This window comes from Hippichthys cyanospilos, chromosome 16 (genome assembly GCF_059441005.1).
Source record: "Hippichthys cyanospilos isolate Australia breed blue-spotted pipefish chromosome 16, RoL_Hcya_1.0, whole genome shotgun sequence".
Classification (NCBI taxonomy): domain Eukaryota; kingdom Metazoa; phylum Chordata; class Actinopteri; order Syngnathiformes; family Syngnathidae; genus Hippichthys; species Hippichthys cyanospilos.
The window spans coordinates 9273672-9301582 of NC_142384.1; the positions used below are offsets into that span (position 1 = coordinate 9273672).

The 27911-nt window shown below is 40.9% G+C and overlaps 1 protein-coding gene across 2 annotated transcripts; it reads right to left on the minus strand.

Annotated features, from left to right (window-relative positions):
- kank2 (KN motif and ankyrin repeat domains 2) lies at positions 1–27322 on the minus strand. 2 transcript variants are annotated; one of them, XM_088437792.1, is made up of 16 exons: positions 27180–27322; positions 26377–26407; positions 26257–26316; positions 25923–26028; positions 16275–16352; positions 9480–9561; positions 7871–9232; positions 7285–7488; positions 7101–7209; positions 5553–6032; positions 5400–5487; positions 4508–4727; positions 3577–3719; positions 2878–3078; positions 1658–1756; positions 1–919 (listed from the first exon to the last, which is right to left on the minus strand). In XM_088437792.1, the coding sequence occupies exons 6-16, from the start codon at positions 9514–9516 to the stop codon at positions 863–865; spliced, it is 3000 nt and encodes a 999-aa protein (XP_088293918.1). In that variant the 5' UTR covers positions 9517–9561; positions 16275–16352; positions 25923–26028; positions 26257–26316; positions 26377–26407; positions 27180–27322; the 3' UTR covers positions 1–862. The 2 variants fall into 2 exon arrangements, with proteins under 2 accessions (XP_088293918.1, XP_088293917.1); XM_088437791.1 differs by having other exon boundaries at positions 25923–26033.
- Positions 27323–27911: the final 589 nt, after the last annotated feature.

The following is a 27911-nucleotide window of genomic DNA, read 5'->3' on the forward strand; positions in this document are numbered from 1 at the left end:
CAGTGAGGTCCTTATTTATTAAGAGTTCTTCCAAAAAATGCACAAATGATAGAAGAAACAGTCTAAAAATTGTACATAACCCTTCATAAGAAATGAGCTTCAATCAAAGCTGTGTGGTTACATAAAACAGGTGTGAGCTTTCAAAACCCAATGCGTATTAAAAAAAGATAGATGCTTAAATTAAACACCTTTATAAAATGTGAATTGCTCCAAAGTGTATATGAAAGCTTAGTGGGCCTAAAAAAAAAAATCTTTGAAATGATCATCAAGAGCCAAATTTTGGGTGTGGTAGCCACCTCTCGAAAAGGACATATATTATTTCAGTTTTATCTTACACAGTTCATCCTTATTGGATTCTCATCAGTCACTTCCTGTTTGTCTTCCTTCGTTCGTGAGCACATCACACTTGCTGGTTTTTCACGTACATTGACACTCAAATTCATCCATCAACCTTCATATAGGAAAACCATCAACACTGTAGTACCTTAGCAATTTTATTCGTTCGCTGGCTGGTGTGAATAAAATCAAAAATAATCATCCGCCGAGGTCCTGAGGTAAATCCAGATTTGATAAGGAAAAAAAACAAACTATCAAAAATAGAATACGTAACATTTGGTGTATAAATACGGCTAAAAGAGTTGCGGTGGCGAGAAAGTGGACGCAACCAATCAAGGACACTTGAGGGTGGCTCTTGTTATTCCGCACGGCTGACATGGTGTTCTTCAAACGATTCGAGTGGAGTCCAGTCGCTCAGAAAACAAAAAGACGGCAGTGAAGGACGGGCGGCCGACGACTGCGGGCGCCGGCTGGTGGGTCGTGTGACCGTCACTGGACGATCGCGCTTAAATAACGTGGGAGACTTTCATTTTGTTTCGCCGGCAGGAGGAGACGAGCCCAGCAGAGGAGATTTTGGAGAGACCTAAAAGATGGAGGAACATAAATAATTTTTTTTCCTAATTGTGTAAATGCTTTTAAAGGCGTAATAAAGTTATTTATGATTTTTTTTTTTCAGTGGCATCATTTCTATTTGTACATATGTGGGTTCGCGTTGGAGCTTAATCATGTATTAAATGCTTTTCGCCAATAGGTGGCAGCACTGAACTTTGAGAAGATTGTAAGGACTGTTAGTCGGCGTTTGTTTGATTACTATTGATAAAACTTTGTTTCTAATGACTTTATATTATTAATATCGGCTACTGAGTTTCAAATTTTGAAAATTTCCGCAGGTGTGCCTTGGCTCAAAAAGATTGAAAAAGTGCAATAAGAGATGTCCAAATTTCTTGCTAAACACTGACATCCTCTGGACAGTACGGGTAACTGCGACATTGCTGGAACTCCTGTGCCTTGATAGATTTCTATCACAAGGGGCTGATAAATTTTTGTTGTTGTTAGTCTGATCTCTGATGAGGAAAAGTGCACGCAAATGACCCAAGTTGGACAAATGCAACGTCCCACCTTCCTTGAATGCAGCATGAGTCTGAGATCAGAGTAGGAACCATTGAAGTGCCTAAACAGGTTTCTTGTAGTTGATGTTGTGAGTCACACCTCTTTCAAGGCAATTCTTCAACACTCATGCAGTGGACTAGATGGAGTTTTAACATTTAAAATAAATTCATGCGCCTTTGGGAATAACTCGAAAGAACATCCAAGTACTCACGGGGGAGGGGGGCTTGGCAAAGTTGAGGTGAGCGTAGAGAAGTACGGCGATGTCGTTCTGGCTGGCCTCCAAGGCGATGGATAGCGCGCTGCTGCCGTCCTGAAACACGGCGGCAAAACACGCCGTTAAAATGGGCACAGGCTGGGGTGTGACACAGAAAAACAAAAAAAAAGCTACCTGTACATGGTGCTTGTTTTCAAACAAAAAGGTTTACTATATATTGTATGCCCGTTATTTAGAAAAAACAATACCTTACAACATGGTCATTATTTTAGCAAAAAAATGCCGTTATATACGGTTGTTATTTTGGACTGAGGAATGCTTTACTATACACGGTCATCATTATTTAAAAAAATATATGCTGTACATGGGGTTGTTATTTTTAAAAAGAAAGGTTTAAACATATGTTGTTAAATGGTTTGGTATGGTTTAGAAAAAAATGCCATATCATACATGGTCATTATTAAAAAAAAAAAAAAAAAAAAAGAGAATTATTCTATATACATGGTCATTATTTTCAACAAGAAATAGTGTACTATGTGTAGTTTTTTTTTAAACGCTAAATTATTTATATATATATATATATATATATATATATATATATATTTTTTTATATATATATATATATATACACACACACACACACACACACACACACACACACACACACACACACACACACATATATTCTTTTGTTATTTTCGAACAAACTATTACTATTTCCTACTATTATAATTTCTAATTTATTATAATTTAACTGACTTTGACTTTGGAGAAAAAGAAACACTATGGCGAATATTTGATCAAATAATGTCTGAAAAATATGGTGTATGATACACGGTCATTATTTCCGTTGAAAACAGTCGTGAGCGTGGTTGATATTTTCTAATAAAATAATTAACTCTATATTTGGGGGAAAAAAAAACCTATGGTGATTATTTCAGCAAATGAAATTAAATACATGGTTCATTTCAACAAAAAATGGTGTGCTATATGCATAATCGTATTTTATAATCTTAATAGCGTATTTTTGCCCAAAACATCTTACATTGTTGTTTTCTAACAAGAAGCTTTACTGTACATTATCATTATTTTTTAGAAAAAAATGGTGTACTGTCCATTGTTCATATTTTTTTGAAAAAAGGATGTGGACTTGCTCTCTGGAGTGCCTGCCCATCCTTTTATTACGTTATCAGGAAAAAAAGAAAGAGGGCGCTCACATTATCAGTGAGTGTGGCGTCGCAGCCGGGCACAGACAGTAGCTGTCGCACGATGTCCACGTGACCGTGCTCGCAGGCGCACATGAGCGCCGTGGAGCCGTCTTCGTCGCGGATGTTGACCTGGGCCCCGCAGGAGAGAAGGGCCCGCACCATGTCCCCGCGCCCGTGGCTCACCGCCAGCATCAGCGCCGTCTGACCCGCCTGTGGAGCACATATCGGGAAAAAGGTTCGACTTTTGTTTCGTGCTTCGGGGGGGGGTTCTCAAACTTTTGAGACCCCTTACTTCCGAACGAACATGTAGGGCTGATTTTGAAAAATAATCCAAATGAAATCACAATTGCAATGATTGTGAGTTAATCAATGATTACTTTTTTCAAGGTTCTTTTTTCAAGGTGCAACATCAATCAAAAATCATAAAAAAAACCTGACAGAAAATGATCGCAAACAAAAAGGTATAACAAGAAAAATAAAAGCAGGCAGCAAAAAAACAGGAAGACAAAAAACAAAGCAAAAATTACACAAAAACTGGAAAAACTACATGTAATCATAAACAAAATACATTATAAAAGATCAAATACTACAAGCACTCACCCCCTCCCAAAAAAAATAAGCGCAACAACAAACAAAAAAGCAAAAACACAAGACAAAACCCAAAAAGGCGGATTTGCAGTAAGAGCAAGCGGCCAATAGAGGGCGCACCTGGCTGGCTTTGGCGTTGACGTCGCCAGTTCCCAGCAGCTGCAGGACAGTTTGAAGGTCACCGTCTGAGTGGAAGGCGGCCAGAGCCGTCAGCATGATGGCCGTGTAGCCCGCCTTGTTCTGCTTGTCTGCATTACACAGACCTGTTGGCGTGAAAAACAAACAAACAAAAAAAAAACGGGTACCATTCAAATTCAGCAGTCACAAGTGATGAAACTATAGTGCGGAACACTGGTTAGTGCACCGCAACACACACAAAAAAAAATAAATAAATAAATTATATATATATATACATATATATATATATATATATATATATATATAAATATATATATATATATATATATATATATATATATATATATATATATATATATATATATATATATATATATATATATATATATATTCAAGACCGTGCTAAATGTTTGTTAATTTTTAATAGTTAGTTTCTTTTGTTAAAAACGAAAACATATCATCGCAATTTTTTTTCACATAAAAGCAAGAAAACTAGCATAAAAATGAACAAGGTAAACCTGTAATGAAAAGGTTATGGTCATAAATGAAAATCCACAAAAAAAAAGTTTTTTTTTGCCTTCTTAGTTTGTTGCTTTTCTTAAAAAAAAAAGCTACATTGTTTTTCTGCTGTTATGACTTAAAGGGAAGAAAAAAAGCAAAACAAATTGTGTGATTACCATATAATAGAAAAAGTTATGTTCATAAATGATAATCCACCAAAAAAGGTTTTATTTTATTTTATTTTTGCATTAGTTCCATTTATTTGTTTCCTCTGTAAAAAAAAAAAAAAAATCTTTAAATCGTCGATTAAGTCCAACTTTAAAGGAAAAAAAATTAGCAAGAAAAATAGCCAGGTAAATCTGCAATTTGCGACGGTAAATGATTTAAAAACTTCAAAGTGTTGGCGACTGACCGGTGTCGAGCAGCAGTTTGACCACGGGGAAGTTGGAGTGCGAGACGGTGTAGTGCAGCGCCGTGTTGCCGTTGCCGTCCGCCATGTTGATGATAAACTGCAGCAGCTGAGGAGAGACGGCGGCGAAAGCGTCCATGTAGGCTCGGACCGCCTCCACCTCCGCCGTCTTGTGGCAGGACACGCGCAGCCACTCCTGCAGCACGCTGGTGTACGCCTCCCTCTACAAGCGCAATGAGGACGCTTTCATTAAAAAAAGATGTAAACATGTACATACGTTTATATATTTTCTCGAGATTGTTCGATTAATCCATGAAATAATTGACGGAATAATATATTCTAACAAAAATAATACAATAGTCACATCCAGAACAATTGATATTAAAACTTACAAAACTTAACTTTAATTTAAAAAAAAAACAGCAAAAACAAAAATGAATGCGTAAAAGTGACATAATTATATTAATGAAGAGAATAATTATGAAAAAAAAACTGTTTTTGTTATGCACGTTTTGGCCATAGGGGGGCAGTATGGTTCCGTTCATTCATAGATTACGCTATTGATATATGGAAAACAAAAGAATACAATCAACGACATTATTTTGTTTTATGGCAAATTGGAGATGAAAAATGGTTTGGGTGGAAAAAAAAGAACTGCCAGACTGCTTGAAATTAGCTGGTAGGTTTTCTTTTTTTTTTTAAATGCCAAAAACAGTTAATATAAAATGTAGAGATGGACAAGTAAGTATAAGGGCTAAACTTTGGCCTTATTTTTTGATGCCAGTCATGGCTGCAAATACTCGGCTGCTCTCTAATTTTAGGCGTATTTTGATGAAAACATTTGAAACCGATGTTCGGTATGTCTCTCTTCTCCCAGAGGGACGAGTGGACGTACCGCTCCTTGCTGGCTGAAGGCGTTGGGTTCTCCGAGGGCCTTCTGAAGGTCACGAAGAGCCGACATAAGGTCGTCGCTTAGCTCCAACCTGGAGCAAGCACAAATTTAAGCCACTGATGATCTGTTATTCTGCCAAATCTCTTGCAGGTTTACCTGACTTGTTCTGCAGGGACGCTCAGAGACGCAGGCTCGCATTCTGTTTGGCCGGAAGGGTCGGCGGCGACCGCTTGTTCCCCGGCAACCACCGGACTTAGAGTGGCACATTGAGCGGAGCACACAGGCGATTTAGATTCAGAGCTGGTGGCTGACGTCGGGGCGACAGTCTCCTGGCAGGCGGAACCGTTTGCTGGACGCGGCGGAGCCGGGCCGGCGCCCGGCCCGGGGGAACATTCTGGCGCCGCGGCCTCGGTCGCCTCTGACGGCTGAGACGCTTCCGAGCTTGCAGGAGGGGAGTCGTGGTGCTCGGCGGCCGACTGGATGGTCGTTCGCTGGGAAATGTCGCCCTCTAGAGGCCGGGAAGGCTGCTGGTGCTCGGCCGTGGGCTCAGGCAGTTTTTCTCTGGCTTCGTGATACTCGCTGGAGTCGCTCTCCTCATCCGTGCTGCTGCTGTCATCCGAGGATGTCGATTCGTAACTAGGGAAAAAAAAAACATATTTCCTTCAAAATGTGACTAATATTGCGGATGGGGCAAGATTGAGTCCATGAGAACATGACAAGATTTTGGCAAATTTTGTAAGATTAAATAACGCCCAGTGTATTCATTCCAGTTTTCAAACTTTTCTCCTTATTGAGCAGACTGCAAGAAAATTAACACAGTGATTTTTGTTCCCGGCTCATTTTTCAGCTGCAGCTGAGCAAGTTTATCAAAATGCACAAGGCTCATTTTAGCAGTGGTTGTCGGCATCATTTTTTTGGAGTGTTTGCAAATTGTCTTTATCTGATATGCCAATTTGATGTCACCATTTATGTCCTCAACTATAAAACCAAAAGGTTGTCACACGAGTGATTTGAAAGTATATATGTACATTCTGTATCTCTCCTGTTTCTTTTGAGTATTTTGGTATTTCGGTAAATAAATATAGGGGTGAAAAAGAATCATGAACACAGAAGATTTCGATTGAAAATGAATGAGCAAATTTCATAATTGTTTAAACATAAACTCAAACTGACATTTGTGATATGTTTCTCACTGTAATTTTTTTTCAGTGAGGCGATGTGAGGTCTTACCTACAGAAGACACATTTGACGTGGCCCAATATCTTCGAAAGTGATCAGTAGCAACCGCAACTGTGTCAGAATGTCAGCATCAAAGTATACATTCATTCTTGTCTATTAAACTGAAAAGTAGTCCGACTAATCTCAAGGGCACTCTCGGCCTGCTAGCTCGCGGCTAATTTATGCTGCGCTAAACGCTTTCAACGGGAGCTGTACTGAAATGTTTGTGTATTTTTTTTTTACCTTAAACTGATGATTGAACGGGATTGCGGAAAGATTTGTATTGTTTACTTCAGGAGTCAAGACTTACTCAAATATATCAAAATATACAATACTCAAAAGCCTTCCAAGGCATTGTTATCTGTATATTATTCAATATGATATCCATATATTATTCATATATTATTCAATATGGTAAAGTTTATTTTCAGAGATCAAGTCCTCCCGGGCAGTAGATGGCGCTATATTGTTTGAAATGATACATACCCTCCGTTAACACCAATGAACTGCAGGTTTTTCTTAGTGGATGGAGAGCCAGGTTCCCCCTCTGCTTTCCGCTTCATGATGGACCTCAAAGAGGACTGTGGAGACGAGGCTGTGCAAAAATTCCCAATCGGATCCAGTAAACACGACAGAACCGAGGTTAAAAGCGGCGTCTTAAACATCTTACCCGTGGCGTTGCCATCTTGAAGCATCTCCGAGCTTTCTTCCGGGCGCGTCTCGTCCTCTTTGAAATACACGGCGGCAATCTGATTGCTGGCCGTGCCGACGGAGACGGCGGGGTTGGCTACGGGCACGGAAGTGGACAGCTCGCTCTTGAGGATGTCCCGCACCTGTTTGGAGCTGACAGCCATCGGCAACCCCACCGCAGCCTCTGAAGACAAAAGTATTGGGACGCACAACCATTATAGCAAGTGAAAATGGAATGAAATACACTACTACCAAATCTAAAATTGTATTTGGGGGGAGGGGGGTTTGTGTATCAAAAGTACGAGTAGTATTGGTATCATAGTTGAGGACTTGTATGAATCTGGATAAAAGTGGCATCGAACATCCCTAAACTTTACTATTTCTTGTAGTCAAAGTAGATGGTGTTCCACAAGGATCGCTACTCAGTCCCCAGATTATTACAGTGCGCTCTACATGAATAGCAAGTTATTTAGCCAGGAAATGTGTAAGCGGATCAAACACCAATTGCAAATTTTCTTCAAACATTGACCGTATTTTTTTTTCAAAAGTATTTTTCTGAATTTTACCTGGCGAGCCGTCAGTTTGTCCTTCGTGCCGGCCCTCCAATAGCGGCGCAGGGGCGCTGCAGCTGACAGCTCGGAGCAGAGTGCCGACCTCCACCACAGTGGGCTGCTCCAGCGTGTACACTTGGATACCAACAGTTCTCTGTTCCTTGTGCGGCGACTGCTGCGTGAAGCTGACCACGGTCTGCAGGTTTCCGTCCTGAATCTCCTGCCAGCCCATGGTGGTGGCCATCACCGGGTGCTCGGCCCTAAGGTCCTGCTCCTTCTGGGTGGACGTCGTTTGCCGCTGCGCGGCGTGCAGCTCCTCCATCATTCTTTTCAGCTGGCCCTCCAGGTGGACCACTTGGTTCTTCAGCGCCTCGGCTTCGGGGAGAAGACCTAGATCCACCTCCCGAACGCCCACCCCAACCTGACGACTGCTCTTCTCGCCCTCCGGTCCCACTCCAATTGTGCGCAGCTCCCTTTTAGAATCGGGTCTGGCGCCTGCCACGATAACAGTGTCTTCAATCTCGCATCCTGAGTCTTGTTTGGTGCCCTCCGGTGTAGTTGGAGACTTGTTGACGCCCTTCGCTCCTGCGCTCACCTCCTCTTCCGGAATGTCGATGTACAGCTCTCCTCGGTTACGACCTCTGTTGAAACCCATGGTGTGACCCAGGAACTTCTGGCTCTTCAGTTGGACGCTCAGCTGCCGCTTCTCCTCCTGTAGCACGGAGATCTTCACCTGGAGGACGGGGATGGTCTTCACCTGCTCTTCTAAATCCCGGATCTTCCTGAGGGCGGCTGCCATCTGCTCCCGGACGTTCTGCAGGTGGGCCGGGGTGGGCGTCACCGGGGTGGACAGGCCGGAGCACATAGGAGTGAAAGTTCCTCCTCCGCCGCCTCCTCCACCGTGGGCCCGGTTGAAGCTGTGCGCACTGCTGATGGAAGTGTTGGAGCCCGCCATGCTGCTGTGCATGCTGCCCAGGTTGGAGAACCTCCTTCCTTCTTTCTCCTCCTCCAGCTTCCTCCTGGCATCCAGCAAGGTTTTCTCCACTCGAGCAGTGTTGAAGTTGGGCCTGTGTGTGGTGTGGTATCCCGGTGCGCAGTAGGAGAAGGAAGAGTGCCGACTGTCCACGCTGGCGTTGGAGCATAGGGACTCGGTGGAGGTCCACCAAGAGCCTGCGTAGCTGTAGCCGCCGCGGGGCAGCGAGCCGTAGCGCGGCCGCCGTTGAATGGCCACCTTCTTGATGGTATTGCCCTTCTCGATGTCGTTGACGTATTTGAGGAAGTCCAGGTCCAGACGGTAGCCATAGGGGGTCTCCACTGAGTAAGGCGCCTCCTGCTCCTTGCCGTGAAGGGAGGGGGGAGCGGGCGAGCTGAGCTTCCCTGCAGCGGAAGGAAATCGACTTTTAAACAAACGGAAATCTGTGTCTAATCTTGGGCTCAGACTTTACAAAATAGGATCAACTCCGGGACATTGTTATTTGTGTACGCGGGTTGGATAATGAGGCTGAAAGCGGTTTCACCGCCTCCCTTTTTGATGACGTCACTCATATTACAATTTATTTTAATTGCATCACAGCAAGCAATAGAGCATTTTAGAGCAGTGGGATTAGGAAACATTTAAATGTACCTGGGAAGCCGGGGTCCATATGCAGCACTTGAGCCATTTTGGGCAGGAGGCTGCTAGCAATTAGTCACCCGCTTACTCGCACCTGGGGGGAGAACACAAACATTTGAATTTATTTCATCAGTTAACACCAGATTGTACAAACTGCTACAGGCTGCTCAAATGAGATTAACTCATTAACCACTATTGACGGCTACATGAGTAAAAAAAAAAATTTCTCATTCACGAGTTAAATTGTTTTTTAGTCATCTTTTTTTTAATAGGTTTTAAGTTTATTCTATGCAGCTTTACATGTTGGGATTTTGAAAGAGGAATGAGGCAGCAAACCCAACCAGTTTTTAGCCATCTAAAAGGTTGACAATGTAACGACATCACAGTTGCTCAGCTGACAAACTGTGCAATGTCATTTTGAGGTGACACCAAGTGACAAAATGACCGCTCGCTGACGGATAAAAAAAACAAAAAAAAGCTGCTTAATTCAAATTACTGTCCACAAAATTTTAAGGTTGACTTCTGCTTTAAACGCATTCATCAGTCTAGCATTTGTATCACAAAATTGTGTTAATTCATTACAAATGACAATTCCTCTTCATTTTTGAGCATTTCCTGGTTTATGTGTATGTTGGATTTTTTTTTTTTTTTTGGGGGGGGGGGGGGTTCAATAAGATTTCAACCTCCATTGATCTTTTTTAAACTAATTAAATTTCTGATGATCATCTGACTGGTAAAGTAAGCCAAGCTTGAATGTAATGTAATTAAGGTGATTTATCATTGCTATCATATTGTATTTTCTATAATACAGTATTGGTGGTTTTAAGAATTGCTCCGTGATTATGGTGGTTTTACTTCACCATCATGAAAAGACAAATGTTCCCTACTTTTGCTTTAAAGCGATAAGTGTACATTAATGCTTGGTATTAAAGGGCCAATGTGATCTGTGGAGCGGTACACATACCCACAAGTCATCACTTTCACTTTTTCAGCACATCATTGTTATTTTGCAACTCCAGCTTGCTTGCTCCCCCATTCCCGTCTAATTTTATCCGTCCATTTTCCTGGTCACAGTTGCCTGCGTGTTTGTTTCTCTTCTTAGTCTGTGCCGAAGAGGAGTTACGGGGGGAAAAGTTTCCTGGCAGCCAATTCCAGGACAGAGGTTTTCGACTTGCAGCCTTATTAGGAATCGTCTGCACACGCGAACCTCCGCCTTGCAAGAATCGGGGTTTACGCGCACGTTTTTCCCTCTCTCTTTTTCCTTGTTTTGTTTCTTTACCATTTGTCCAAATGTCAGCTGACGATCAGGAGTTAGCTGCTGGCCTCCCTGTGCTCTGCGCTAATTGCGAAGAACTCAAACACATGACTGCCTGTTCCTGCCCTGGAAGCCTACAAGCTCGTCCCCCAGCCCAGTTTGTCCACTTGGAAAAAATTAACTTCATTAGTCAAAGGGGAAGTAATAGTTAACCTGAATTCAACACGAGTTCCAGTCTTAGGGGTTTAAAAAGCAAATAAATTACAGCTTCTGTTGTAACACAATAGTGTACTGCAAGCCAACAAAAGCCAATAAAATCTCAGTAACACAGGTTTGTGACAAAATCATCCACTGCACAGTCTAACTTGAGAGTAAACCAAGACCAAGGCTTTGGTTAGAAATTACAGTAAGTCAGGATCTAGATTTTAGGTAGGGACTAAGTCAAAATCTAGACGTAAACTTGAAACTAAACTTTTGAAATAAAGTTTAATAAAGACTAAACCTGAAATAAAACTAAGCCAAGACCAGGATGAGACGACGTTTAGACCATGAATATTGAGTTGAAAATAGGATAAGACTAAAATTTGAGAATTGACTGATTTAGGACCAACAATTTTAGTTGAGTGGTCAAAAGAAAAGCTGAGTTAAAAATAAGCCAAGACCAAGATTTTGAGTAGGGACCAAGTTAAGACTAAGTATTTTAAGTTGAAACACTCCAGACCAAAACATTTACAAGAGATCAAGTTAAAACCAAGAGCTTTGGGTTGAGGTAAGTCAGGGCCAAGACTTGGCTTGAAACTAAGCCAAGACCAGGAGAGACCAAGTTAAGACCGAGACTTAAGTATAGACCAAATGAAGACCAAGAATTAGAGATGAAAGAACTCAAGACCAAAACTGAGTGAAAACTAAGTCACAACCAAGAATTTGAGTAGAAATACTGTACTTTTAGTTGAAATAGTCGAAATCAAAACCAAAAAACAACGTTAAGAACAAGAACTGAGTTAAAATTAAGTTGAGACCAAAACCTTTAGGAGTAGACCGAGGTAAGAACAAGAATTTTTGCGTTAAAAATAAGTCAAAACCATGATTCTATTCTAGACCAAATTAAGAACAAACATTTTCAGGTGAACAAAGGTTAAGATCAAATCATTCAGTTAAAATTAAATCAAGACCAAGACTTTGAATAGAGACTACTGTAAGTTGAGACTGACTGATTGCATTTTCAGACCATTGATCTATACTGCCAAAGTCATTATCAGCTTCGGTATGTTTAAAAGATATTTTAAAGACAAATGGAAGTTGTGGTTCCATTTTGCGAGACGGTCCAAAAAAAGGTCGGTCTCTCAAAAGCAGGAGTAATATTTACATTGTCAAAACGCAAAACCATAAATAATATAACCCTTCGCTTATAATGCCAGCAAATAGTTGCTGATGAGTATCACTCGAATATTTGAATGTTATTAAGAGTATGAGAAAGTGTGAGAGTGTGCCTTCTGTGTGTGTGACTGCTCGCTCGCTTACTGGCTGGTGTAAAAGTAGGACGCACGGAAACGCTGACTAAATGCACTCGGTATGTTTCAAGTCAAGTCCCTGAGTCAGTTTAATGTCTTGCTGCGATTCGTCTTATCTGTGCCCTTCGCCACCCGCTCATACCGTCGCTGCCACACACACACTCATACTCACAAGCCATTTTGACATTGAGGCGTGGTGTAACGCTAGCCGCATTTGAAGCCGTTTAAATCAGAGGCGCTTCCTTGTATTGAATTTGATAGGCTTGATCAGTTAGCCAACTGTATTGGATTGCGCTTTGAGAGGGAAATTTGTATTTCCAGCAGAGATTTTCACAACTGGGATTTATGGGAAAATGGGTGATGGGAAATACAAGAAGACAGAAGAGCGGTGTGGAATAATTGCAAACAAAAATGAAAGCGAGGCAGTTTTGGCTCCGCTTATTTCCAGTATGGACTTAAAGGACCTGTATCATGGTATTTTCAACTTTTCACTGTAAAATATAAGCTTATATATGATGAAGTCTTAACTTTGGCACATTGGCGATTCACCATATTTCTCAGAGTACGAGTTTTTTTTTTCTCCTTATTTTCAACCCACGAATTACTGGGTGGTCGAATTTTAACCGCATAACTCAAAACAGACCAATTTTTTTCCACATATCTGTGTTTGATTAACATTAATTTGAATACGAATTAGGTACTATCGTGTCATTTACAAGGCTTTAAATGATTCGACATATACCTCTAATTCAATATAGTTTGCATGAGTTTTAGAGTTTTTTCACAAAACTGCAAAAAATGCACTTTTGTCAAGTGCTGCTTTCTTGTCTTTGTTTGCAACAATGAGGCGGCGTGGATAATTTTTTGCCTGACTTTAACATATAATGAAAAGGAAAATACGGCTTGACTTGTTTCCTTTAGCCCTAGGTCAGCATGGATGCCACAGGTGGGGGGAGAAACAGTGAAAAACAATTTCACAACAGTCGTCACGTGGGTAAAGAACATCCCAAATAAGATGATCAGCAAATCATCGCCAAAGACCTCCATTTCAAACAAATTGCATGTGTTATAATTGGACAACAATGATCTTTGTAACCATTAACATCAGGTAGACTTATACTCATGTTTTTGTAAAATTCACCCAAATTTAAGTTAAAAAAAAAGTGGGGGACATTTCTGAAATGAATCGTCGTTGACTGAAATTGCGCCCCTTACTGTGTAGCTGCCCACTTTATGACGTTGTCCTCAAACCGATCAATAACAAAGAAAAAAGCTAAACTTACGTGCACATCTGTGATTTTACAACGCCAAGAAACTCAACAAACTTTACTTCGAGAAACCTAAGACGTTATTAGCAGAAGAAAAATGCCCAATCAATGCAGTTTTCAAACACCATGAATGTGCCGTATAAATTCATCAAATACAACCTGCTCATTTTTGGACAACTGAGCTAACGTGCACTTCCAGCTATGGCCTTACTATCGGGTGCAATTGTGGTAATTGTGCCTGCTTTCATTAGTAATTTTACAGCCAATCCACGCCTGCGTTGGCAAAGGTTCATCGTGCAATCCTTCGGGAAATGATGATGAGAAATTACAAACCCGAACAAACATTTTCACCACTTCATTATGTTCTTAACGTAAACTTTGCAATCAATTCAATCCCATTTGCAAGCATTTAGGAATGAATGCATGGTGCCGTTTCGAACCTCTACCTGTTTTGACAATCTACAGTATAGTCAATTTTAGCCTCCTAGTGTTTTTTTAATGCCTTTTGTTTGATGTGTCTCGATCAATGGCCCACATCGGGTCAAAATTAACACCGAGGGGTTAAGGTAACAAATTAACATTATAACATGGTTAAAAGCTCCTCCAAAGTTCCATGATAGGGGCCTTTAAAGTGTCACATTGATGTTTCATGTTGTACACATCGAGACAGAGTGTGCGTGTTGAGGGGCGGAGTTGACAGAGAACACTTGATGAGATATAATTAGAGTGTGCAGCTACGCTACCAAACATCTTTAACCCGGCCGACTGGTGGCTGGGGCCGGATTCAACTTTGAGACACAAAAAACTTTTCATCTCTTTTTCCCACATCAGCGCTTGAAAAAGCGGAGAAAAAAAAAAACGCCCACGGCATCAAGCCGCCCTCCGCATCTGTCTCGCTGGCAGTCACACACTCCCCCGTGTGCACGCTCCGCACTGAGAGTTCCATTGAGATGACAAGCTAACAGAGACGGCCTGTTCTTACTCATTTTGTACGCCTTTATACCCAAAAACTGTGGTCATTTAAAGTCAAATAAAAAGCTTTGTTTGCTGGTTTGCCATTCTAATCGAATTCTACCGATTCACTCTATTGCTGAAAGTGCATGCAAATTAAGAAAATACTGATTATCAGCCAAAAGACTTTTCGGTGCAACTGTTCTGTATACTGAAAAATATCAGCATTGGCCTTTAAAAAAAATAAAAAAATCTGATGGCCGTTAATGGATCACTTGAAAAACTGTGTTCGCATCTAGAAACTATTTATTGACATTTTCAGTGACATTTTTTACTAACCGTGGGAACACTCTGTTTTTGTTTGAAATTAAGATATAGATGAGTGACATTTTAACATTTTTGTCATTTTGAAATTGTCGAAAACTTGATTAAATGAAGAAAACTGTAGGAACCTATTAAGTTTTCATTGAAAATGAAGCTAAGCCTTTTTTTTTTGCTGTAATAAATAATTTTTCTCCCTACAACTAATTTGAAGAGGCGCAGTGGAAGACTGGGTAGTGAGTGCGCCTCACAGTTCAGGGGTTCCAGGTTTAATTCTGGCTTCTTCCTGTGTGGAGTTTGCATGTTCTCCCCATGCCTGCATGTGTTTTTGCTGGGTACTGCGGTTTCCTCCCACATTCCCCAAAAAATGCAAAGTAGGTATACTGTATTGGACTCTCTAGATTGTCCTTAAGTGTGATTGGGTGTGTGAATTGTGAATTAACTAATGGAGGCTGTCACTAAGGAATATTTTTTAATCGATTATTCTATTGATTATTCCACTGATTGGTACTAACTACTTGTTTGTGATATTTAAAGGGACGCTCAACTTATTTGGCCATTTTTTTTCCAGTAAGAAGTTAATGTTTTGTCTATCATCAACTCTTTTAGAACGGGCCATTTTTCAATACTTTTTTAAGACAAAAACTTGAAAAGTTACCAATTATATTTTAGTTCGGTTAAACGCCTCCTTTGAAGCAAAAAAAAAAAGAAAAGCGCTCATTACCATTACTAAAAACCTTGACTTTTAAACACCATGGTAAACCTTCAACCTGGTTATCAGCTGTTGCCTAATCTGAACAAATATAGGATACATATTCCAAATAGTCAATCACTCACAGAAATTACGTCGCCACTTTAGGAATAGAACACTGTCATAAATTGAGGACACCCTGTGAATTAGTTGATTATATATGGAATCTATGAGGGGAAATTATATCTCCAGCAGCATACAAGCATTCTTCAGATGACTTTCTCCAAGCAACCCCACACAGGGCAATAGTGCAAGCTCCACCCCTTTCCCTGTGATCCCTTCAAGTGCATCTGCTTGCCATGTTAATAGAGGATAACTTTAAGATTAAAAGCCTCGCGTGGTTAAGATGCAGGTCAGTTTGCGCTAAATGCACATCTGCGAAATGTCCTGCAAGATTTTCACGAGAATAGTGTCATTACACCTTTGACCTCCCACGGAGCATTGACAGCAGCACTCCCAGACAGTGCTATCTAAAAGATGTGATACACAGAATGTATACAGACTCCTTTTGAAAAATCGGGACCACCCCAAAGAGTCATTTCAAATTCCCAGGGTTGTGCCTCCTCCAAATGTATCAAACTCACTGCTTCCAGTCAGAACTCAGTTACCTCACTGCTGTTGCCATTACAAAGGATTAAATCTCAGTATTGCAAAGTCAGAACTACCATCTTCTATTAAGGGTTTTTCCACCAAGTTTCCCAAGAATGGTTTTTGAATCAAGAAGAGATCATATTATTTTCCGTTTCATACCAGCAACCGACGAGGGCCCGCTCGTCGCCAGTCTTCTTCAACCGCCGTCCTTCTTTTGCTTTTTTTTTAGGCCAGCACCTGCGAGAAAAACAACAAGCCGTGAAAAAAAACAAAAGCAAAACTCAGGAGGGAGGATAAGTATGTAGGATGGTGGCAAGTGGTCATCAGAAACATCACACGCGACGCCATTAAAGTTGTTGACTCAGAGATAAAAACAGAATTATGTCAGGGTGGTAGAAGCCGGCCCCCGCAACACTCTAAACACCGCTTGCAACGCCAGCAAAAACATTCCAGTCGTGCTAAGAGACACCGCGGATGTGAACAATAAAGTGCCTGCGGGACGCCGATCTCAGTTTGACCTGTTTGTGGTGCGGCCAGTAGGTTGAAGTCGAGCTAGCATCTCCTCAGGGTGGGAGCCTCCACTGCTGTGTTATTGCAAAATGATTTCTTTGAACAGCTGCACAAGTCACCTTCAGATTTCAGACCATGAGCCGTAAATCACATTACCGCCGAGCGGTACGGTTCAGTTTACCATCGTACGGTTTGGGACGATAAATCTGACCTCGTCAAAATATTGTGACGAGACCGATATGCTTTTTTCAGGGCTGATATTCTTTATCGGTAGACAAGGAGGCCGGTAACCGATATTTCAAGCAGGTATTCATTTTAAGGACTCAAGAAATATTTATTGCAGTAAAAGGGGAAAAATGATTAATACAAATCCTAACATGTAACTTAATATGCTTGGGATCTCTTAATGAACACATGAAACTTCTCCTGCACCCATGCATATGAAAACGCTTTTCTTTCACCAGCCCCACAAGGTACTTCCCTACAAACCACTAACGTAATTTTACTCAACTTGTCAGTGATCAACTGGTCTTCAAAAAGTGAAATGAACAAATTCCGCTTTTTTTTTGTGTTAATTTTGTTTGTTGTTTTGTTCTTATTTTATTTTTTTTTTTACAGATTTGAAAGAATATATGGACTTCAGTATTGTCATATAACCAATCTGTATGGGTTTACTACAACATTTTTGTGTAAATATTCATTATTTGAAAGAATCACTCCTGAAACTCGATCTGGAACTTGATGCAAATCTATTAGCTTGCCAATGGGATTTTTACATTGACTGCTAGCATTAGCATTGGTAATGCTTCTTTAATATACAATGTGTGTAATTCTTTTTGTTGTGAGTTTAGTTTTACAATAAACTCAAACAGGGCTTAATTAACCATTGTGCAGTGTTTTGACCGTTTTTGGATCATTTTCTTCGAAATCATTCTCACAGTATTTTATCCAAGCGATAGCACATTGGTGGTTATGTGATAAGCACGTGGTTGCACCATATAGAACGTTGACATGTTGTCCCATCGAGGTAAAACTTCAGCTACCTCTTTTAACGCTTTTATTTTGATGTGAAATTGCTTTGATGTCAAGATGAAAGGATTGGACAAAATACCTCGCGAAGGTTAAGCAAAATATAATGGTAATTTCACACCCGTCATTCTTGATATGTCGTCTTTGATAGTAAAAAGACTATCTGTAAATTTTAACGTTTAATGCATACGTGGACATTTTTCCGTCTCAGTTTGAAATGTCCGACTGCATTTGAATGCACCAAGTAGTTAGTGGCTTAAGCTCCAAGAATGAATTGTTGTCGAGCAATATGGATTGTTTATTGTATAATAATATTTCCAGTGGGAAACTGATCATTTATGCATTACAGTTACGTTTTCACAGACAGTGAGTAACTTCTGACAGTGGAAGCACATAAGGTGGACCGAACGGAATTGAAGCCAAATGTACAGTTTGTTGTTATCAAGGCTTTACATTCCTTTGCTGTGTAGGGAGTGCGCTGGACGAGTAGCGTGACCGCATCTGCTGATTGTCAAACCTCCACAGAAACCCGCTACTAGTGACTTCTTTTTTTTTCAAGCAAGTTTCGAGTGACCTTTCGAAAGATCATAACAAGCCTTGTTGTTGCCGTTGAGCTCATTGTGTCGCGTCAGAGGCCGACGCTGAGAAGGCGGAGTGGCCTGGGTAGCAACAAACCTTTTTTGCAGGGCTGCAAATCACAAAGAGCCATTCATGGAAGGGCCCCCGCTTCCACAGCTGGTTCTAATATCAAGAGGGGAGGGGCATCTCCCAGGAAGACAGACAGCATGCTCATGAGTGTTTGGCAAGAGAGTCTACCTCAAAACAAACAAATAGCTGCTGAAGTGTTGTTTGGGATCCGCATGCTGACACTTAAGAGCTTTTGATGTCTTGATTTCCAGGAAACACAGCAATGATCACTTTGAATTCTGATCTGTAAAGACTCATGGCCAAGAATCATGCGCTAAAGACAGCTAACGATTTGGCAATTTTAGCGTACAGCCCGCAGAAAATACTTGAAAGTCATCGAGCCCCAGATGAGTCTGCAGGCCCGATACAGTCCAAAGAGTTCCCATTCCTAAGATCCACAAACACAGCTGCGGCCCATAAGCCGACAGTCAGGTAAAGACTCCCTTGATGTCAGAGCTGTAGCAACAATTGCTACAATATCCCAGGAAATTAGGTGTAATTAGGCGCCGATATTTGGTATTTTGATGAAAATCATTCTCGCCTTTTTAGCCAAAGGGTCAAACACTCCTGGTAGACTTGATCACTAAGTAGTCGTGCCATGTTGAACTTTGACATGTCACCATCTGGGTGAAATTTCAGCTCTCTTGTGTCTTCTTTCAATACGCTCTCTTTGATGTGAAATGAATTAAATATCAAAGGATTTGATAAAATGCGGCATAATCGGTTTAGCTGATATCGTATTGATAATGGTATCAGACAGCACTGTAGCCTGCAATATCTGTATTGTGTTGGAAATAAATAAAATTGTATTGATATTAGTATCGGCTCAGTAAAAAAATCAACGGTCTATCTCTCGTGCTGTGTTGAGGTCCGATGAGGGATGGGTTCTACAGCAATGGTGTACAAACTACAGCCCAGGGGGCAAATGTGGCCCGCCATCCAAATTTTGCCGGCTCAGAGAATACACGAAAATACATTTTTACATGGCCCGGACTACTATTTTTTTTAAAGTATTTTTTAATATTTTTCTGGTGGACATTGTTCGAACTGTAAATACATGCTAATTAGTTTATTTAATTATACAATACCTATATTTATATGGTAGAAACTGTTAGTTTGATTGTTTTTTTTAACTTACTTTAATAATTTAACATAAAAATAAGTAAATAAGAATAAATAAGTGTCCTTTACGCCTACCTATTTCTCTCGGGGGGAAACGTTTGGACACCCCTGGTTTACAGGAAAGGGAGAAACCCCAAAGGGCCGAGTAACAAGTGGGTCACTTCCTCCCAACCCAGTCTAAGAGAATAAACAAGAAAGGGATGACGTGAAAGAAAAGTGAAAAGTTTTTCAACAGAACCTTTTGCCCACCAGTGTGAATCACAGTCAGATCCAGGGTACAGTCAACTCCCAGATGGGCCAGCATTACACATGAGGGAGATGACGCACAAGATCACAAGAACAAGTAACAAAAAGTCAATATGTAATTTAAAAAGTCTTGGCCCTGAGGATAACCATGATTTGAGCATTCCGCGTCTAAAAATACTCGGACAAAAGAGTGCGCTCATGAGGAGCAGAGGCAGCCACTTTATCTTTCCCGACTGAAGCTCATTTATGGTCAAGACTTTCTTTCCTCGGGGGCCGCGAATCTTAATCGAGACGAATGAAGGAGTTACACAACAGCAGGGACGTGTCTATTCGCCGGGACGTCTGCGTCTGACTCTCTGTTCCATGTGGAAAACAGATGGCTTCTTTCAGTTCACTATATAAGACGTCAGCAAAATGTATACAGTATAACAACCGGATTGTTAAACATAAGGAGATCTTAGTGTTCTGGAATCCGCTGCCCTCGTGACGCATATGGGAACGCGGTGAAGTGGAGGTGGGCCAATGGGACGTCGCCACCGGGACGCTGCCCTTTTGGAAAAATCCCTGCTCCTCGCATTAAAAGGCGTGGAGGATGAGGATGGCGACATGCTGAGCGGTCTGGCGCGGGCTTTAAAGGGAGGGGCCCGCCGGCTCGCATTACTCCTTGAGCAGAGTAAACGCCCGGCGGCCGGGCTATTGGGTCATCCCAACAGGAAGCTGAGCAGGGGAGAGGCGCCGGAAAGAAACAATCCAGAAAAAGAAGAAAAAGCAGGGGGTGGGGAATTTGGGAGAAAATGCCTTAATGGAGGGGGGATTAGGAGTGATGGCGAGCAGAGTTGGCGATGGCGGGGGTCGTCAAGGGAGGAAGATGAAGACCAGGCGGAAGGAAGATGCTTGTTCAAAGCGGAGATGGGGTTAAAAACTCTGGTCCGGTCTAAATTGGATGCCGAGGCACGGGAAGTCATTTTAGTCCCAAGATCTTGTCGGTTCCTTCCCACATTTAATAAGCCTGAAACGGGTACAGTATCGAAGCTGAAGATCAAGATACTCAAGACATGAATTTGTGTCGTCCTTGAAACAGCAGAACCCACCAGAACAATGTCTCCCACAATGGGTGTTCTCATTCAGATACAAACATATGCGCACACAGTGTAGAAAAACTTTCTAAATTTCATTGTTCTAAGATGTTTATTGGTGCCGCAATTACCATAAAACAAAACCAACAACTAAAAGAATAGTACTAATCATATTTTTCAAGGCAATGCTGGTAGAATATGTGCATCGACCATGTGTAACATTCCTGCAAAAAACAGATCCTCACACATGAATAGCCATTCTTTTTCAGTTGACCTGGACAATTTTAATCTGAGCAAAAAAATCAATACTTCTGATCAAAAATGGATCACCTTATTGACTAGTGCTCTGGGCAAGACTGTTTCAGAGTGTCTTAAAGAACAATTGCAACCTTGAACGAACCCTGATGAATCCCTGATGTGCATGCACATTTGCTACCTTTGCCAAAACTCGAAAATGTTTGCATGTCGGAGGTTGGGGGGCTCTTGCAACTTTGAGAAGGGTGGCAGGGACCCCGCCACACAAATAAAAAAAAATACAAACGTGCCCGCTGCTATCTGGCATGAATCACTTCCCATTTCCATCATTCGTTACAAAACGACGGTAACTTTAAAGGTTAACGCAGAATTACTGCTGTTATGGCAGGAGTTGCAAAAACAAAGAAATAAACAAGTATTTTCTGAGAAGACAAAAACTCAAAGGTAGGCCCAAATAAAAGGACACTCAAGCAAAGAGAGATTCTGATCAATGCTACCTTGGTTTGATTCCTTGTGGATGAGTGAGTAGCGTTTGACGCTCGAATTAAAACAAATGTAATTCAGTCCAAATCCGGGTGACCGTGAGATCTGGATTTCACAGCACCATGCTCTGGTCCTCACAGGAAATGTAGTCTTCCTTCAGGCAAGACACTATTGGTTTTGTTCATATGGCACCGTCATAATCAACGATTAATGAAAGTTCTTCAATGTTGCTGAAAATATGCCCTTGGGAGGTACGATGCGGGCCATCTTTGTTAAAATCCACTACCGCCTTACTTCAAGCGATCATTAGCTTTTTCAACCCAAATAAAAGTTGCCTTTGGTGCAGCTGTTTGTTTTTTCAAATAATAAGATGTGTGATTGTATTGTTACAGCCGTTAGGAATCTTCCGCTGAGCCAGTTCTGTCGCTGTCCAGCATGTCACACCACGCAGGTATACTGAAAAACACGCTTAACAGAATAATCGACCTGGAAACCTAAAACTTACAAACATCCCAGAGAAGGTTAAGGAAGCTCAAGTAGGATTATTTGTCTGTCCTCTTCATCCAGATTAGACCACATGCCCAATCAAATTTGACTTACTAGACCGTAGCAATATATATTAGCCTGTGTTTTTTGGACTGGGCTAGCTTATTTGTTTAAACTCCTGCCATAAGAACGCAGATTTTTTATATTGGGACCTCGACAGGGTATAACGGTTGCATCGGCAACAGATTCCAGCTCAAAACAGCCAAAAGCGGCGAGGCGAGGCGAGGCAAATGCCTGAGCACGCTCTCATTTCTCTTGCTAGCCTGGGAGCGCCACTTTGGAAAGCATCGCGCTCAGTGTCATCTGGCTGCTCCTGTTGGGTGTGTTTTTGGAAGCATCTTTTTGCAACATATTCAACCTGTTACTCAGTTGTTCTTATCTTGATTTAAAGGGATACAAATCTTCGCCCATGCATTAGTTCAACCATCATTCAGATGCCAACAGATGTTAATACAGAGGAACCTCTAAGGTATAAAAACATTCATCCATCCGATTTTATGTAGAGCTGTTTCTATTTAAGGTTGCAGATGAGATGGAGCCTATTCCTATTTTGAGTCATCAAAGCATGTTTTGGGGGAGTCGGCCCAACTTGTGAATACGCCTATACTAAAAGTCGAGGCTTGAACCTTCTTACTGATAGAAAAACTGAGCTGACCAGTTTCAAAACAATCAGTCCAAAATCTCATAGAATACGATCTGTTTTATGGTCTAACTGTCGTAAAACTAGAGCATTAAGGAACATTTTCTTACGAAGTTATTAAAGTGTAGAGATGGGAGAAAAATTATATATATATATATATATATATATATATATATATATATATATATATATATATATATATATATATATATATATATATATGGTGCTGCTGTTGTTTTGTTTAATTCCCTTAGTCCACAAAAAACAGGATTTCGCATATTCCTCCATACTGATTCTGTGTTGTACATCTTTGAAACTGTTCCAATATAACCCAATAAGATCAACTCTTCTCATTCATCAACTAAGGTCCATTTAAGTCCATTTCCTCCTCCGTGCACTCTCTGAAGACACTTTGATTGCATGTGTAGCAACAAAAAGAAGGAATCCTTTCATCAGGAAACTTTCCACATTTGAGCGATACAGTGTATTGTTGTTACACATGAACAGATGATTCATTATCCAGCCGTGCGCTCGGCGGCTCATCAGAAGACAGCGTCACGCAGGTTCCAGGGGTGTAATTTCATTAGTCCTGCCGGCGTGTGGCCCGGTGTGCAAATGGGGTTTATAACCCCGCATTCCTTCGGAGCCCCCAGCGAGAAGGTCGAAATGTTATAACGAGACGTATTGCATTCCAGCGACGAGATTCCGAGGTGTCCCCCAGGAGTCAAAAAAAATGCGGAAACCGGTGAAGTTTGGTAGCGATTCAGCTAAGGGTCGTGTTACCGCTGTAACAAAATGGTTCCGCTGGGTGGTTTTGGAGCATTTTGGTTGGGTCCAGTGAGGGTGACACAAACAGAGGAGCCGCACACCACTGAGAGCCAGTCCAAAGGGATGACCGCTGGCATCTAACACGACCCGTTGCACACCAACGCCAACAGTACCGTTTTGTACAGAGGACTGATACATGTGGTGTACCAGCCAGCCCCGCAAAACTCTCAACAGAAAAACACGTGACATCAGTTCACGGGAGAACCCAGACGAGTGACCTTATAATGAAATAGTCTGCCACAAAAAAAGTGTCCGTAAAAAATATGCTCAGCTTGTTTTGAAAGTTACGCCACGTTTGTACGTCGTCAATATGTGTTGTCACAACAAACCGAAAGAGTTATGGTACATTTTCAAGGGTAATGATTGAATTCAAGTGGGATTCTGAATCCATTCGATGAGGTACGACTCGGTTCGAGAGGGTTTGTTTGTGAGAGCAAATAATCATTTTATTATATAAATGATGTAGTTTATTAACATGTAAAAGCTCCCTATAACCCTTATATCCCAGTTTATGAATCCCGAATCACTTTTTTACTTTTTCAAGCTTATACTGAGACAATTTTTCCAGTTCAAAACACTTTTTGGTACAACACAGAGCACAGAGTCTACAGTCTACAATTATTCAAATCAACTAAAACTATGTCCGATGACATGATGGAAAACTGGGGCTGATCTAGTCACTTTCAAAAGTTGAGGGAAAAGATTTCATTACATTTTATTATAATGTAGTTTTTTTTTGTTTTTTTTAAGGGCTAGAAATGCCTACAGATATTGCCTCCAAAATATTTCCAAAAAAATGGCCACCTACTGTAGAAGCGGAAATAAATACAGCCACGTTTAGATCAGGGGTGCCTAAACCCAATCCTTGAGGCACTTTTTTTTTTTGTTTCCATCGCACCTGATTCAACTGATCAGTGTCGTTATCAGGATTCCGCTGAGCTAGCTGATGAGATGACCATTTGAATCAAGTGTGTTGGAGAACGGAAACATCAAAAACATTCGCATAGTGGCCTTCGAGAACCAGGTTTGGACACCTAGATTTAATCTAGTTTTAATCTACTTGCTTTAATACCCCGTTTGTGCATTTTTTTTAGATAAAAGCAAATAAATTAATGAATTAGATACAGTTGTTTTACCCTGTCCTTAATATAGCACTGAGGTATCGAATCGAGACTCAATTTCATTGCGACATCCCTGATTTGATCATTAATATTGTAATCAAGCCATTCTTTAACTTAAAATTGACCAAATGTTCACATGTAAATAAGAAAATAAAACATTATGGATCGTGTGTTTGTACTGTTGATTATTTTTATTTAATCATAAACCAAAAGTAACTGGTCAAATAAGAGTAATGAGAAAATAATTTGCACCAAAAGTTACCGCAAAACTAACTTTCATCTGATTAGTCGAGTAATCAACCAGTCAAACGCTAGAAAAATCGTTCTCAAAAAATTCATTCCTTATTCGTGAAATATAAGTTAGATAAATTGGGTCGGAAAAAACCCCAAATGCACATTTCGGGTCCATCACTCTCCATCCATCTTTTGATGACCTCTCGAAACACTTTCAGGCGACTCAAACTGGACCAGACGAACACATTTTAAGGGTCATAGTGAAAAAAAAAAAAAAAGTGGACCAACATCTGGAAGTAATAAGGAGCAGCAAAAGGCGCGGACCCACCCTCTCCCCAGAGCAGCTGCATGCATGGACATTCACATTAAAAAAAAAGAAAAAGTAATGACACTGTAAAAAAATGATTGGACTTATTCATGGATGGAGGGCGGGCAGGAAGGGGGGACGTCACATGTTATACTGTAACGCTGACATTTTTTTTCAATCAGAAAAGTTCTGAATAGCACAAACAGTCTCATGCATTTACATTAGGACCACCACCCCCTCATTGAAAGCGCCCCAAAGAACAATACACTATATGAGAGATTTCATATACACGCAAGGCGGATTTCATACGCACGCAAGACGGATGGAAACAAATAAACGGGGATAAATTATAGAAACAAATGTTCTATAATCGATTATTTATGATTGAATTGATTATTATGAAAGCAAATATTGCAAAGCTCGCTAGCTTGAGAGCACGAGACTCATTCATCACATGGCAAAAGGACGTAAAGGAAACTATTTTTTAATCGACCCAGAGAAGTCGAATATGAACAAATATGATATTTCTAAGCATCACAGCGTCGTTACTTTTAGAAAAAAAATAGCAAATAGGAGCGACTGCTTCGGGGGAGAAAAAGTCAAAGTAAGCTAGCAGATCGCGTGCGGCACGTGCCAATCAAACCCAACGACCAATAACAAACGTTTTTCTTTCCCCCTTGTTTTGAAATAAAGGATGGAATGAAATTTTAAGGGTTTTCTTACCTGCCCCCCGCTTCTGCGAATCCTTCCAGCCGCCTCGGCCCCGCGAGCGCTCACTGACAGACAGACAAAAACACCGCAGCCAGGATGCTCCGCTCGCCTCCTCCCGCTATTCTTAAAGGGCCAGTAGCACAATTTTGGAGCTCCGGCAAGCACATTACACTTTATTCACTTTGTCAAAATACTGCACGGTCTAATTGAGAATTCAGATTTTCCAACTAATATAACTCAAATCAAAATCTAGTAGGCTATTATCCGCCTTATTCAAAGGCAGACACGCGTGTCCTCCAAATGGAACTGACTGAAACAAACAAGATAAAACAAGGTTACAGCTTACCAGATCCATCAAGTCTGGAGGAAACGAGAAGTCTCTGAAATTAATTCTTCAAATTTTGCACTGAATCAGAACGAAGATGATTGGTGAATGACGTAGCTGGACAGATGGATGAAGACTTACATATCAGCAGTGGTTTACAGTCTCCCTCTAGCTGTTAAAAGAAGAACAAAGTTCAGTTATATTTAACTTTCAAAGGGGCCGTTGGTAGTAAATATAAACCACTTTCTTTCATATTGTTTAAAACTTTCTGAGTGAGCCAAATGTAATAAATGGAGTAAAATGAACTCTGTTTAAAAAAAAAATCAGCCCTCTGCAGCTTCGGCTTGCGCCTTTAATTTGCAAAAACCACCATGCCCAAAGAAAAACCACCAATCAGCGAATGGCGGTGGAACTGATGAGATGTCAATCATTTCAGGTACACTCACTGGCACTCATAGCCAGGGTTGAAATTTCATGATGGCTAGTCTTGTCAATTTCTGGCCTTACTCACATTTACAGTGGTTGATGAAAAAAAAAAAATGACATGCTAAACGGCCACTATTCACTGAAGTTTTGTTTCTGCCCCCCCCCCCCCCCCCCCCACACACACACACACACACACACACAAAAACTCTAGCGACATTAATGCTAATAGCAGGCCCTCTCAGATGACTTTGTGCTGAATCAAACTATGAAGCTTGAGTAACAGTCCCTTACAAAAGCCCAGAAGACAAAAAAACAGAACAGCCATAAACTTTCTTCTATTTCAGTGCATTTTGTATTGCAATACAAAAACTGAACATATTACAGCGGCTTGCGAAAACGTTCAAAACACTTTTTTGAAGTGGTGAAAACAAGATAAAAAAAACCCCCCACAAATCTAAACAAAACAGGAAGCGTTTTAAACTGTTTTAAGAGGAAACAAAAGGCTTTACAGTACACACCCAACGTCTAGAAAGGGGGCGCTGTCGAGCAGGCGTTCGTCAGATGATGTCACCGGACCTCAATTGACCTCCACGGAGTCCGAAAAAGAAAACCCAATCATCTTTTCAAGGAGACACGCTTTTATTTGAACAATAGCAACAGAAGGGGGCTGGACTCCTTCAAAGGCCGATTGGGGCGCTCGGGATCACAAGGATTTAGAGGACAAACCCTTTATGATGATCTTCATGATCCACAAAGGATTGGGGTTTCAATAAAAGGCTCAGTCAGTACCTTCATCTACAAACCCAAAAGAGCTACCGCGACTTTTTGAATATCTTCAAAAATCCAAGATTTATGAGGACGTTTTGATAGGGGAAAACTAACAGCACTGATTAGATTTGCCATTTAATCCAAATCCAATCGAGTAGGATTATGGTGCTGAAACCACAGGAATACAAGAGATTGGATCAATGAGATTAATTATTAAGCATTATCTTCACACACAACGCCAGTTTGCTTCACACAACAGGGAAGTTATTAATTGGATTCAAAATGCCTTTGGCTTTTCGTTCACCTTTAAAATGAATTGCTTTTTATAGAAAAAAGCCCTGCTGGGCTAGCAATAATGAGATGTGTTTGTTTTCCACCCCCGCCTGGGTTTATTTATTTTACAAGGGTTTTCATTACTCGAGAGATACTATTAAACACGCGTACTCACAGTACACCCTGCGTAAAACGCATTTTGGCTACTA

Excerpts from the sequence above, each read along its gene's own strand:
- kank2 (XM_088437792.1), bottom strand. The coding sequence starts at position 9,516 with ATGGCTCAAGTGCTGCATATGGACCCCGGCTTCCCAG. Across the intron at positions 7,210-7,284 it reads TCAAGATGGCAACGCCACGG|CCTCGTCTCCACAGTCCTCT; the intron begins GTAAGATGTTTA and ends ATTTTTGCACAG. Across the intron at positions 5,488-5,552 it reads GTCCCTGCAGAACAAGTCAG|GTTGGAGCTAAGCGACGACC; the intron begins GTAAACCTGCAA and ends TGCTTGCTCCAG.